General features: G+C 47.2%; 1 protein-coding gene across 1 annotated transcript; it reads left to right on the forward strand.

The window, feature by feature from the left end:
* Positions 1-7,187: 7,187 nt before the first annotated feature.
* LOC125532264 (dof zinc finger protein 2-like) lies at positions 7,188-8,503 on the forward strand. Its single transcript, XM_048696416.1, has one exon. It carries the CDS (start codon positions 7,538-7,540, stop codon positions 8,312-8,314), a length of 777 nt encoding a protein of 258 aa, XP_048552373.1. The 5' UTR covers positions 7,188-7,537; the 3' UTR covers positions 8,315-8,503.
* Positions 8,504-15,593: the final 7,090 nt, after the last annotated feature.

Below are 15,593 nucleotides of genomic sequence, written 5' to 3' on the forward strand. Positions count from 1 at the left end.
GGGGCCCGTCAACCATAGTGGGTTGAGCGCCCCCGATCAGGGCGCAGATCTAAGGGCCCGGTGGGCCGTTGGGCCCACACGGTGGAGATCATCCTAACACCTCGTACCCCATTGGAATTGCCTCTCATCAGCATGTACGAGCCCAGTGTCGTTTACTTCATGGTCGGGCAGGACCCGGCGTCGTACATGTATAACAAGGTATGAATTGTTGCCGTTGACATTAGCAAGGGCAAGGTGAAGTCGTCGTCTGCATACATCAATGGTGTAGGGTGGGGGACCTCTGGTGAGGAAGCTTTGTACTTTGCCAGAGAAAAACCCCAGATTTACACTAGCTTTCTTCCTGCCGAGTTTGCCGAGCACCTCAATTTGCTTGGAACCAGGTAATTGCTTCTCATGTACTCACTCTGTAAAGAGATATAAGAGCGTTTAGATAGTGACGCTCTTATATTTTTTTACAGAGGGAGTATGTAGTATGTATTTCATGGTTTGTGCACAATATTCATTTAGACTGCCCCCTTTGGTGTTTGTGTCAATCAAGAGTAGGCTTGATCTTACTTCCAGTAAACAAAAATAACCTGGGATCTAGAGTTTGGAATTTGAATGCAAATTTTGAAGAGCGATGTTAGTTGGCTGTGACTAAGAGGAGTATTGTCTTCCTCTCAGCTGAAGACTTGTTCTTGTAGGCCTGGTCTTGTCCAAGGTGGTAACGATCATGCTGCCGTCGTTGCAGTACCTGGAAAGAGAGTTGCAGTACCTGGAAAGAGGAGAAAGTTAGGAACTCTTTGATTCGTAGGATTTCCCAAATGCAGGAATAGAAAAAATTCGTAGAATTCGTAGGATTGGAATGTCATGTCATCTTGAATCCTACATGATTGTATGAGTGTTTGATTGTGCATAAGAAAAACGTAGGATTCTTTTAAAGAGGTTTGAGTGGATGGAAAATTTCCTATGAAATCTAGTGCAAATAAATTCTATGAAAAAATTCCTACGGCTTACAATCCTACGAATCAAACAACCCACATAGGAAAAAATCTTAAGGATTACAATCCTTTAAAATTCCTTTGAGAATCCTTTGAATCAAAGAAGCCCTTAATGTGATGAAGTTACCAGCTTGCCGAAACGTGTGAGCTCTGTCACCGCGACCCCACCAGCCAACTTGCCTTAGACTAGCCACGGTGAGCTCTGTCACCGCGACCCCACCAGCCAACTTGCCTTAGACTAGCCACGGTGGGAGTAACTTCAGCAGTAACATCGAATCCAACTCAGCAAATTTGCTTATATGGCAATGAGTTAATGAGCAGAGAGGTAGTTGTAGTAACTTAGCTAGTTACTGTAACATCACATGTCCCAATGCAATATGAGTTTATAACCTAATAAATGAATCTTTGCATGTTATCATAATTAAGTTACTACCCACTATGACATAGTCTAGGGATATGTGTATATTATTAGTGTATGTTACTCTTCATTGTGGCTAGTCTTAATCTACTAGACCAAGCCTGGTTCCGACGACGAAACAAACACCGATCCTGCTCTGCATCGGCTCCACGGAGGCAAGAATTTCAGCTAATGCGACCCGCACGCGCATGCAATCTTCTGAATAATACTCAGCTGAAGACTTAGGAATTTTTAGTATATAAGAGGCAGAAGAGACGACGAGGAGGCGGAGCGGGACAAAGTCTCGGGCCGTCGCTTTCCTGGCCTACTCACTCGTGAAGCATGACTGAGATCTAAAAGGCGCCCGCGCACTTTGTGCGCCGACCTTCCTCGCCGGTTTCTGTCGTCGTCGGCCGCCACCACCCCCAGTAAACAAATTGTGCACGCGGTGGTGGGAGTGGTTGCATACCATGCTCCCCTACCCCACCCCTCTTCTTCTACCGCAAGGAAGTGATGCACTTTATTGATTGATTCCTGGGTGTCTTAGCCGCCGATCAACAGTTGTAGCTTGTGATAAACTATAACTGGAACTTGGTGTGTTGTGCTATTGATCAATGAAAGTGAAATCTGTGTGATCTGAAAATCAATATGAAAAGAAAAACTCAAAATGCCTAACACGGACAGACCGCGGGGGATAATCGTCCTTGGTCGCCAGGGGATGGATGGCAAGCGAACGGGGGAGGTGGCAGTTTTCAAAAAAAAAAAGACAAAACACCCAAGACTTTATTCATTGAAAATAACAGTAAAATCGTTTATGAGGAGAGGTAAAATTTCAATTGGAGGTTCCTCAAACTAATCCAACATCGAAGAAAATCTAGCCAACCTAGCGAGCTCATGAGCAACTTTATTTGCGTCCCTATTATAATGTTCGAATCTAGCTATAGTAAAATCACAGGCGAGACGAAGGCTCCATCCTTCCTCTCCCTCCCCGTACCTCCCAGCCCCCCTCCCCGAGCGGGGCGGTCCTCCCTTCCCTCGCCCCCCCGCCCCCACCTCCCACCCCTCCTCCCGCCGCTGCCGCCAGCTGGCGTGGCCGGGCGTTGCCCGCGCGACGCCGTGGCGAGGCCGGCGGTGGCGGCCCTCTTCCTCTCCCCCTCGCGGTTCCCCGGCTCGGGCGGCGGTTTCCGGCGACGGTGCGCCTCGGCGGGTGGTGCTCCAGTGTTGATCGAGCGCAGATATGGCGGCGGCGTGACCCTTTGACGGCGGTGGCGGCTGGCGGCGTGTGTGGGTCGGCGGAGCCTTGCAGGCCTAGATCTGGGCCCTTTTGGGCCCGATCTGGGTCAAGGCGGGTTGGTCTGGCCTCCGGCGGGTCTCCTCCGGCTGGGCTGGCGGGATGCGGTCGTTGGGATTGGTGGTTCTGCGCTGCGTCGGCTGCAGCGCGGCAGCAGGAGCTTAACGGGCCTGATCTGGGCCCGGCTGGGTAGGGGGTCCGGCGTGCTCCCGCGCTTGTGTCCGGTCTGCTACGGCTTGTGCCTGTGGAGGTTGTCCCCTCCCACGTGGCTGTGGTGCTCCCGGTCCATATCGGCGGTGGTCTCGTTTGGTTCGGCCGGCCTCGCAGCGTCTGCGGTGGAGAGGCGACGGTGGTGTCCTGGTGACTGTGGTGGCGCAGGTTGGTGGGCGGTTAGCATGGTGGAGCCACCGGTTGGTCCTGGGTTGTGGGTATGAGGGGTAGGGCGAAATCCCTCTCGGGTCCGCCCGGCACCGACGCGGTGACGCCTGCGGGCGCCATCAACCTTCTTGAAGGGCATCGGGAGTACCTCTCGCCCGCTTTCCTCCGTGTACCAGGAGAAATCCTAGGATTCATCCGGGCAGCAGCGTTGTCGTCGTCGCAGTCCTTCTTGAAGGTGTTGCTTGGTTCACGGCGACTCGATGGCATGGGAGCGTGGTGGATGCATCCGGTGGGCGCAGCGATTGCGGGATGCTTCAGCTTTCTTTCATCAGGTGCTGTCGGCATTTCTTTCTCTTGCTTTTCTCTTGTTTTTCTTTTAGGTATGATTGTGCTGTTTGCCCCAGCGACGAACTTCTGGCTGTATCGGGTGCTTGCTGTTGGGGAACGTAGCAGAAATTCAAAATTTTCCTACGTGTCACCAAGATCTATCTATGGAGAGACTAGAAACGAGGGGAAGGAGAGTGCATCTACATACCCTTATAGATCGCTAAGCGGAAGCGTTCAAGTGAACGGGGTTGATGGAGTCGTACTCGTCGTGATTCAAATCACCGATGATCCTAGCGCCGAACGGACGGCACCTCCGCGTTCAACACACATACGGAACGGAGACGTCTCCCACGCCTTGATCCAGCAAGGAGGAGGGAGAGGTTGATGGAGATCCAGCAGCACGACGGCGTGGTGGAAGTAGCGGGATTCCAACAGGGCTTCGCTAAGCGCTGCGGGAGGAGGTAGATGTGTCACGGGAGGGAGAGGGAGGCGCCAGGCCTTGGATTGGTTTGCTCCTCCTTTTTCCCCACTATATATAGGGCCAAGGGAGAGGGGGAGGTGCAGCCCTTGCCCCTTCCTCCAAGGAAGGGTGCGGCCAAGGGTGGGGAGGAGTCCATCCTCCCCAAGGCACCTCGGAGGTGCCTTCCCCTTTTAGGACTCTCCCCTTTTTCCCATCTCTTGGTGCATGGGCCTCTTGGGGCTGGTGCCCTTGGCCCATATAGGCCAAGGCACACCCCCTACAGCCCATGTGGCCCCCCGGGGCAGGTGGCCCCACCCGGTGGACCCCCGGGACCCTTCCTGTGGTCCCGGTACAATACCGATGACCCCGAAACTTGTCCCGATGGCCGAAATAGCACTTCCTATATATAATTCTTTACCTCCGGATCATTCCGGAACTCCTCGTGACGTCCGGGATCTCATCCGGGACTCCGAACAACTTTCGGATTACCGCATACTAATATCTCTATAACCCTAGCGTCACCGAACCTTAAGTGTGTAGACCCTACGGGTTCGGGAAGCATGCAGACATGACCGAGACGTTCTCCGGTCAATAACCAACAGCGGGATCTGGATACCCATGTTGGCTCCCACATGTTCCACGATGATCTCATCGGATGAACCACGATGTCAAGGACTTAATCAATCCCGTATACAATTCCCTTTGTCTAGCGGTATTATACTTGCCCGAGATTCGATCGTCGGTATACCGATACCTTGTTCAATCTCGTTACCGGCAAGTCTCTTTTACTCGTTCCGTAACACATCATCCCGTGATAAACTCCTTGATCACATTGTGCACATTATGATGATGTCCTACCGAGTGGGCCCAGAGATACCTCTCCGTCACACGGAGTGACAAATCCCAGTCTTGATTCGTGCCAACCCAACAGACACTTTCGGAGATACCCGTAGTGCACCTTTATAGTCACCCAGTTACGTTGTGACGTTTGGTACACCCAAAGCACTCCTACGGTATCCGGGAGTTGCACAATCTCATGGTCTAAGGAAATGATACTTGACATTAGAAAAGCTTTAGCATACGAACTACATGATCTTGTGCTAGGCTTAGGATTGGGTCTTGTCCATCACATCATTCTCCTAATGATGTGATCCCGTTATCAATGACATCCAATGTCCATGGTCAGGAAACCGTAACCATCTATTGATCAACGAGCTAGTCAACTAGAGGCTTACTAGGGACATGGTGTTGTCTATGTATCCACACATGTATCTGAGTTTTCTATTAATACAATTATAGCATGGATAATAAACGATTATCATGAACAAGGAAATATAATAATAATCAATTTATTATTGCCTCTAGGGCATATTTCCAACACTTGCTATATTACTATAGCGGGGCGCAAGCCTATTTCAGTAAAATCACAAACAAGATGATAGCAATCGCCAAAAATCACCACCGCCGCCCCAAATAATGACCACTCATCTTCATCGTTTCAATGGCCTCCAGGTTGACAGAGTTAATAATGAGGCAATTGAATCCTATGTTTTGCGTGAGGGTAAGACCAAATCTGAGCACTAAAGATTCGGCCGTCGGGGCATCCGCACAGTCGTCGATCTTTCCATTCCCTCCAACAATGAAGTTTCCTTTATAATCCCTGAAAACCACCCCTGTCATACCCCTAAGAAGTCTTGATCAAAAGAAGCATCAACGTTAAGTTTGACAAAACCCCCAAGGGGCAGGGGTGGCAGTTTTTTTTTCCTTCCGTGGTCTTTTTGCTTTTTCCTTGAATTATTTGATAAAACCGCCATCCATCGGATGGAGATTGTGTGGTTTAGGGAGGGTTCGTGGGGAACGCCAGCCATCTAAGATTTCCCATTTATTTTCATATGATCCTACAAAAGGATCGAGTTCTACTATCGACTATAACGGAACGAAAGAATTATCTGTCTCATCTAACTCATACACCATTTGATTTTACATAGAAATTCATGTGAATTTTCTTATTTTGTTTGACTAATCAAATGGTATAGGTGTTACATGAGAATTAGCAAATCCATATTGCTTGAGAATCTTTTGTTGCTAAGGTAAAAAGAAAGAGAAACAAATGTGTATGTGAGTGGAATCAAATGGTTATTTGGACTAGGGGTGGACCAAAAGCTCGTAGCTCGCGAGTTCAATGACCGCTCAGTATCTCGGCTCATTAAGCTTGTAGTACTTCTTAATGAACAAAGCCAATCACTAATTTTAACTTGTTAAACTGAACAAGCTGAACGAACGCTCAGTATCTCGGCTCATTAAGTTTGTAGTACTTCTTAATGAACAAAGCAATCACTAGTTTCAACTCGTTAAACTTAACAAGCTTAACGAACGAGTTAGCTGGTTTCAGGAGCAGATCGTTAAGCTGGTAGTACTTCTTAATAATAGATATCAATCACTAGTTTCAACTCGTTAAACTTAACAAGCTTAACAAACACGCTAACTAGTTTCAGAAGTAGATTGTTAAGCTTGTTAATACAACACAACACATATTCTTATCTTAAATGGCAATATGTCGGGGCACCTCAACCCTTCTATTTGATCTAATTGACCCAACCCAGCCCATAGGGAGTAGCAACTAGTGCACCTCCTCCCATGCTCACTTCCTTTTTGTAAAAAATCACAGCTGCACACTTGTTCCATATAGATAGCAAAACCTCATAGCTGAAGCAAAAGAAGGTAATACCCATTAACAAATGTTCGCGAGCTTTAAACCTTTCAACGAACAAGTCAAGCAGGTTTTTGCTCGTTAAACTTAACGAGCTTAACTAGCAAGAGCAGCTCATTAATTCACCCCTATTTTGACAGCGAAAATCCTAATCTTATGGGAGGGAGGGTTACCGTCTCCCACTAATCCACCCTGATTTTAATTCCATAAGAATCTGTCAGTAGGTGTAGCTTCTCTCATGGTTGTATCATCCTCCTCACCAGATATCAAAACCCATCATTTGTTGTTTGTATCCCGGCAAGGCAAAATGATCTCCACCGGCAAGCATGGTTCATGGCCGTTGATATGATACATAACCTAAGCGCTTGCTAGAAATGATTTTAGGGCAGGGCATTAGAAAAACGAGCAGGTGACACACGAGCTGTGTCTCTCTCTCTTGCCGCGAAAACCTGGCCGTGACTGTACTCGGCAAAAGCGCGCGCGACTAGGGCCCCCACCCACCGTCAGATCGTCGTTCCACGTATACGTTTGCTTGGTGCAAAGCTTTCCCGTTGCGCGCGCAGATCTCCGTCCCCTCCACTATGGCCTTAACCCTTAAGCAACCAAAGCCGCCTCCCTCCCTCCCTCCCTCGCCTAATCGAAGATCGCGCGCCCGCTCCCTATATAACCAACGCAGACACGACCACGAGACGCCTCCGATCCACCTTAGCTTCCCGGCGAGAGCCACCACCGTCTCACTACCCAGCCAGTACTACCTCTCACAGTCACAGCTGAAGCAAGGAGATCGCACCGATCGAGGCAGGGGAGGGCAGCTGCGGCGGCAGACCGGCCGGTCCGAGCGACATGCACAGAGCCTCACCGTGGAACTCCTCTTCTTCCACCTGGTCGTCGTCGTCGTCGTCTTCCGCCCCGCGCAGCAGCAAGCGCGCCCGCCTCGCCGCCGCCAGCGCCAGCAGGCTGCTGCCCTGGCCCTCGCGGCGCGGACCGGCCAGCCATGGCGTCGCCCTTTCCGCCCGGCTCTTCTTCCTCTTCCGCTTCGTCGCCCCTCTCTTACCTGATCCCTAGGCAGCCGCCGCCTTCCTCCGTCGTGGCGCAGGGCTTCTCGTGCGGCGCTCTGGTGCAGCAGGCCGGAGGATTATACGGTGCCGACGGCGTCGGGGCGCTGGAGGTGAGGCAGGGGGGCAGGCACGCGGGCCACCCGCCGCTGCCGCGCCCGCCGCCGCGGCAGTGCCCGCGCTGCAGGTCGGCCAACACCAAGTTCTGCTACTACAACAACTACAGCCGCAAGCAGCCGCGCTACTTCTGCCGGGCGTGCCGCCGGCACTGGACCGAGGGCGGCACGCTCCGCGACGTGCCCGTCGGTGGCGGCCGCAAGAACAGGCGCAACGGCGGGGGCAAGGGCGGCGCTAAGGCTCCCTCCACCGTCGTCACCACGGAGGTGTCTGCTGCGGCGGCGACGGCGGCTACGCAGGGCAGCGGTGCAGGCGGACCGGCCGGCGCCGTCGACGCGTTCATCCCGGCCGACATCCTGAGGCAGATGCTGTCCCAGTCGGCAAGCTTCACGGCCGTCGGCGGGGGCGGCGGCTACGGCATCGACCTGAGCGCGTGGCAGCAAATGAGCGGTGCCGCACCAGCACCGCAGGGCGCCAGCGATGTTGGCGCGGCCGGAGGCACGGCTCCGGCGGCAGATGCCAACTGCGGCACAGGCGCGCAGTACTGGAGCGGATGGCAGCTGCAGGATGACATGCCCGGTTTCGACGGGACTTTCTAAGCAGTACGACGTGAGCTTCGGGGTGGGGAGGTTCCATCGTTCGTCTAGCTGCGCGTGCCCACGATGTTCCGGACGAAAAAAATGACAATCTGTGCACTTTGGCTTCCGATCTGCCACTATATAAGTATGCTTGTATAACAGTGTGAGTATTCCTCTCGTACGTGCTTAATATAGTAAAATAGTATACTACTCCCCCCTTCCTAAATATAAGTGATTTCAACAAGTAACAACATACGAAGCAAAATGAGTGAATCTACACTTTAAAATATGTCTATTTACATCCGTATGTGATAGTCCATTTAAAATATCTAAAAGGACATATACTTATTTAAGGACGGAGGGAGTAGATGTGAAGACTTTGGACCGTGCGAAGTCAGCGACGGTATATTTCGCTCTGCTATATGTGCGGTAATTTGGCGTTTTCAAGCAATTTCATGCCTCCCGTTGACATCAAATTTTGGCATGCTTGAAAATATAATTAAGAATGCCTCAAATGGGAAAATGCTCAAAGTGAGAAAGTTCCGTTTCATCAAAAAGATAAACTTTGATATTTGGGCTATAGCCATCCGGTCTCATCTCCAATGCTGAAGTTGTGTTCGAAGTACTGAGATTTTATATCCAGAACACTATTCGGCTGATTACGCCTCCAAAATGGCCACGTATGAGAAAACTTTTTACACGAATTGTCTTCGTCTCGTCGAAACGGTCGATTTTGATATAATAATCGTCCCAATCCTAATTCGTATGCAAAAGTTACAGCCATCCGAATACAACTCTATCACGAGCCAAAAGTGGCGCACCCCACCAGACACCCTGTCTGATGGGTAGCGCGAATAATAATATGTTTTGCGCGATCAATTTGGCCCTCAAGATGACCTCTGATCAAAAAACGTTCAAACATGAAAGTCGTTCATCTCGTCGAAACGATCAAGATTGCTTTTGGGCTCGTTTTCATCCAAGGTTGTTTACCACCTTAAAAATTACCCGCAAGGTCCAGCCAGTTTACACCGAACAGTTTTGAAAAGTTCAGACAAAATCAATCCGAATTTGACTAGGGTTTTGGACGTGAATCCAAGCCTTTTCCTTGCACGAGAAGTCCAGCCGCCTCTTATATACCTAAGGGGTGACGGCCGATTGAACAACACACAATCGATCAAATCATCTACCACTTTTTATCTTTTATCTTTTCTCTTTAACCCTAGTTCTTCTTCTTCCTCGTTCTTCGTCTGTTCTTCTTATTGCAGGGCGACGAACATCGAGGCCCTAGGGGCGATCAGGTCGACTTAGGGCAGCCCATAGCCGCTGCGCGCCCTGACGGGGTCCCTCCCGGGCGTGTGGGGTTTCGGTTCCTCAAAAGCACCCGTCGGATTGCTTGCGTACCGTGCTTCCAGACGGGTCTCCTTCGACGTGAGCTGCGGTGCATCACCCCCGGCGTCGGGGGTACACGGTGACGTGTTCGTGTGCGAACACACTTTTTGGCGACTCCGCTGGGGACGAAGCTTTGAACGGTCTTCGGCCCGTTCTTGCTACGAAGAGATCGTCGTCTAGGGTTTGCAATTTACAAAGGTAACATGAATACCCAATTCACCTATGTAGATACAAATAATGCGTATGTTGTTGCTAAATCATTTAATGAGCATAATATATCGTCTAGCCCTAGCTTTATCAATCATGCATCTAATTATGTGCAAGAGCCCATGCAACAAAATCTCCATGCTTCTACCTCATATAATTTTAGCAACATGAAACATATGTATACGAACTCCCATGCATCGGCAGCCCCGCAAATCCATATGCCGATGAACAACATGATGAGTTCCGTTAATCAAGTTGAAACACTTCACATAGGAACTTCTGATAGTATGCAACAAAGTGTTTCACCTTTTTATTCATTGGCAACTAGCTTGCAATATGTTAATCAAAACATGCTGGTGGATACGGGAATTGGCCATGCTACTACTAGTTATCCGGCCAATTACCCTCAGTCATCATATGCTACACCTCATGCTACTATTTTTTTGACACCATATGCAACTATGGGTATTCATAATTCGGCCTCGCACCTTCACGCTAATAGCCGAATAAGTGAAAATTCTATAGGATCACATGTGTCTTCACCTAGTATCGTAGTATATAATTTCCCCCCTGTAAAATTACAGAATTTTGGTGACATCTCGTTACCAAAAGAGTCTAGAAGTGTCGGGGGAAGTTCTATCTAGATTGGGTCATTAAGAAAAATCTTATGTCTTTTTGGGACGAATGCAATGTTGTTCTACATGAATTAATAAAAGAGGGAAAGCCTATTAATTCTGCTGCAATTCAAGCTAGATTATGCCAAAAGAAAAAAACATCGGGTGTGGATAGAATTATCAAAAAAGGTGGTGATTCGGATAACAAAGTTAATTCAGCTATTGAAAAGACCGAATCAAATATTACGCATGCCGAATTTATTCTAGAAAAACAGGATGACAAGGTGTTGGGGAACTATTCGAAAGAGGAACAACATATCGTTCAAGTAACGCAATCATCATGCTCTCCCAACGTGTTTGAACAGGTATGTCTAGCAAGTGATTAACTATCTTCCGATTTGGTCACAACTTTATTGTTGATGCTTCTATAAGAGAAATTCTCATAAGTAATTTTGAAAGACCAATGAAGAAGGGAAATTTACTTGTTAGCAATAAAAATTTATAGAACCTATTATTGCAGCCAAAGTTTTCCCCATTGCTTTATCAAAATTTCATATCTAATTGGGTAGCTTTGCTTGTTTCATACTTGGCTTGCACTTGGTCTCAATTGAGACATGTGTATTCTAACTATTTTTGTTTCAGAAATTTAAAGCCAAGATCAAATTCTTTTGAGAAATCTGATGCTAATATAATACCTTATCCAAATACATCGGAGATAGGGTGCAAAACACAATGTATAGCCGAATGGGGAGATTCTAAATCTGAACCATTCGTTTGCTTACCTCCAAAGCCGTTCGCACACCATGATCGGCTAGAAAACAAAACATATACCTTCGATTCAAACATCTGTGATCAAATCTTTGATTTGTTGTTGAGAAATAATTACATTAGAATTCTTGATCACCATGTTGAGCCATCTATCCAAGGACGAATTTATTGTAAGTTGCATGATTCATTCAAGCATAGTATTGAGGATTGCAACATGTTTCGTCAAATAGTTAAATCGGCCATTGATAAAGGACGATTGAAATTTGTTGAGACACCAAGAGATGACGAGTCTATTCCAATTGGTCCCCATGGTAGAAGGTTTTTGCATCGGCTGATTCAAGCTGATCCATTTAAAGATAAGGTAAAAACTGCAGGTGATGCGATCAAGCTTTCAAGTAAAGAAGTTGTTGAAGAGCATAATAAACATAATCCTGAGGCCAATAATTCCATCGAAGCTACAATGGAGATGCCAAGGACTGGGGGGCAACAAGAAAATCCAAAGATCGGTGCAAGCACAACCAAAGAAAACAAAGGCCGACGTAAGCACAAAGATAAAAAGCCGAAAGTCACTTTCGCGCAACTATTGGAAAAATATCAGAAGATAAGTGAGAAGAACAGTGCTTATTGGCCAACTAATGCGAAAGCATCAAGATCACTCCCTAGGCACAAATCCAAGGATCGATATTGGCAAGAAGAGAATTTGAATGCAACTTGTTCATATCCTTATTTTGGGCCACCAATGCCAATGTCATGGGTGCCTCCCTATGCTCACGTAAATCCATATCCATCATGGGACAAGTATGATACAAGGGCACATTCTCCATATTATTATAAACCATCTCATCAATATTATGCAACTCCAAGAAGACCAACATTCAATGAGCAGTCATATGTTCAAGACCGTTTCAATAAAAAGAGTCGGTCCGGAGCACAAGGAAGAATAAGGAGGTGGTTGAGCAAGTCTCACTACAAAAAAAAATACACTTCCGTGATGATACGTGTTTGTCACAGTAGGTCGTGTTTTTGTCATGCATGTACATCCATGACAATTTTATGATAGAATCAAGATAGTCATACATGTGCTGTCGTAGAAGTGTTCCATGACATTACTAAAATTATCATCACGGAAGTGTCCACTTCCATGACGATAAATCGCGCATCACAGAAGTGCTTTCGTCAAGGGTGACCGACACGTGGCATCCTCCTTAACGGAACGCCGCTAAGCTACCACGCCCTGTTTTGGATCCAATAACCCGTTAACAACCGGGACCAATGGGAAATTTCCACGTGTAAAATTCTGATTGGCCGGAGGGAACACCTGTCAGCTCGTCAGTGGGCCAGATGTCGCCCGTCCATTGGAGGAGACATGCCTATGATACGTCGACACGTGGCTGGGCCCAACAAAGGCCCATATAGGTTAAAAAGGCCGGCCTAGTCAAAGGCCGTAGTACTTACTCAGGTACTAGTGGGACAGCCCAATAACGACCTGCTTAATAAAGGCCCATTTACGGCCCGAAGCCAGATCTGACCCGTTAATTGTTCGCCGAATATTTGGGCCCAATTACAGCCCAGTGACTTTCGGCCTGTTAGAGGCCCGATGTAGACATGGGCCCATTTAAGCCCGGTGTGACTTTCGGTCTGGGAATGGCCCGTGCTGCCCATGGGCCATATATGGTCCGACGGGACATCGGGCCCACTAACGGCCCATGATAAAGGTGGTATCAGTTAAGCCCAATGTGACTTTGGTCCTGTTAAAGGCCTGTCGCATAATTCGGCCCATTGATGTCTGTACTAAGCTTTCGGCCTCTTAAAGGCCCATGATATCAGTGGGCCAACTAAGGCCCGAGATATGTTTCGGCCTGGTAACTGCCCGTGATATAACTGGGCCCAAAAAGGCCCGGTCTACATTTCAGCCTCCTGAAGGCCCGTCGACGACTAGTGAAAATTGAGGCCCAACATGCATTTCGGCCTGCTAAAGGCCCATGGTTTCATCTGGGCCGTAACAGGCTAGTACAATATTCAGCCTGTTAATGGGCCAACGCTACCTAGGCCAAACTAAGCATTGGGTCCACAAAAGGCCCAACTAAAATATAGGCCGGTGTAAGTTGTGGGCCTTGCGCAAAGTGTGAAGGCCCCAATCATTCAGGCCCAAGAAAGATGCAGGCCGGCCCAATTGTGGCCCGCTAAAATAAAGAAATTACAGCATAGTAACTAAGAATAAACCTACACTATACAATAAATGATTTATAGTATATTACATCCACTAGGCATCGAAGTTCGCCACTAGTGATCATAAAGCGCAACGAAGAAGCAGATTACAAAAACTGGGCACCATTGCAGCGTAACAAACTAATACTGAACCGAGACCACTTCCAAGACAATTCAAGAAAGGTTAGCCTTGCGCGGGAACTGTTGCGCAAGCTGCTGAGCAAGGCTGTGAGACCGGCCTAGCATGTCGGTCATAGCTTCCAGGTGTAGCTGTTTAGTGATGAGGTTCTCATTGGTGTTCTCCGCAATATTTCTTAGAGATAGGACTTCAAGTCGAAGTTGAGTTGCAGAATGCCTTTCTGCTAGAACTTGGGACTAAAGAAGTCAAACTGATTCAGACAACGAATTCTGTGAGCTTGTCTGACTGCTAGTCTCAAGTAACTTGAACACTGCATCAAGACAAGACTTTGGTGTTGTCTCGCTATCTTCAAGATGTTTTGCCTTCTTTGCTGCAATATATGTTGGGTTTGTCTCACAGCCTTCAGCAGACTTGTGCATGCCATCAGGCATATCACCCTGAAACAAAGCTGAGAGATGACAGGTTTTGCACATGTATAAACAAAGATGATAACTGTGCTGTCAATTCCATCCAATTTCAAATTAGAAAAAAATAAAGAGTAAGTTCAAAATATCAATAGCATAATTGGCATTGTTCATAATGCGGGGAGCTTCACTACACTACTGGATTACCATGTCAACATAACAAGCATAGATGAAGGGTAAAGACAATCATTGTATCTATTTTGGTTAATGTGCATGGCATGTTGTTCATATCATCATCCACATCAGTAAGATAAAACAGGAGATGACAAGGTGCAAACGTGGGCTGCTTCACCACACACTGGATTATAGATCCACCAAAACAAGCATACATATAGGGAGTATTGAGTAATGTGCATGGTATAAATAAGGAATTTGGTTTTACAAGTAAAACTTAGAACTTACGGTTCTTGCGAACATGCATTTTGGTAGAAACAACAAACTAAACAGTAGTAAACGATAGGGAGTATGAGAAAATTAAACAGCAGTTGAGGATAAAGGCTTTAGAAGGACTGACTTACATTAACAGTTAACACCGGCTTTATAATGCCCTTCTCCATGTCAAGGGAAGGATAACTCAAGAATTTCAGCACATAATCTTCTTCATAAGCATTGCGTGTACTCTACATTTTGTAGAGAGTAATTATAGATATGATAATACTGGAAGGGATAGAGGATAATGAAGATAAGATGCAGATTGATGCTACATAATCAACTACCAATCCCTGGAAGTACAAGCGTTACAGGACAAAATGTACTGACAAGAGCAATGGGCTACACTTCTGCACTAGCATTGTCTGTGTATTCTACTTTTTGGTAAGATTAAATATAGATCTGATCTTTTTTAGTAAATGGCGGGCGAGGGAGATAAGATGCAGAATGCTACACAATGAACTAATCCTTCTTCCCATAATACAAGAGTATTTTGAACACTGGTGTACTGTACAAAACGTTCTTATATTATGGAACGGAGGGAGTAGCTATTAATGTAAGTACAGTGATAGACGACGTTCAGTCCTTACAAGAGGACTGCAGAGCTAAACCTCTTCAAAAGCATTGGGTTAATTCTAAATTTATGTAAGAGTCCATACGGATCCTATAATGTCCACCAAATGGATGATAACGAGGATAACATGTGCAGTGATGCTACATAATCAAATAGCTATGAAAGTAAGTATGGTCATACATGGCAAGAGGTACTCACAAGAGCAATGTAGTGTGCAGTATAGTTGCGAGATTCTATGGTCCCTTGAGAATGAATGTTCTTCTGCTAACAGTTTTCGTACAAGTGAGACGTTAAGGCAAATGCAGAAATGTAGTTCAAATTGTGATGTGATATCATAGACAGTACCTTACACTGCAGCCGAGACCAATGTGTAACAAGATTATTCCAGTCACCGTCGGATAAATGTAGCGCCGGAGACTTTACATAAATTTCGTTTAGAGGCTTGCCATCGAAGTGCGCTTGCCTCAGGTAGGAACGATACTTCGTCAACGAGTGCTTGAAAAGCGCA

Source organism: Triticum urartu, chromosome 1 (assembly GCF_003073215.2).
Source record: "Triticum urartu cultivar G1812 chromosome 1, Tu2.1, whole genome shotgun sequence".
Lineage (NCBI taxonomy): Eukaryota > Viridiplantae > Streptophyta > Magnoliopsida > Poales > Poaceae > Triticum > Triticum urartu.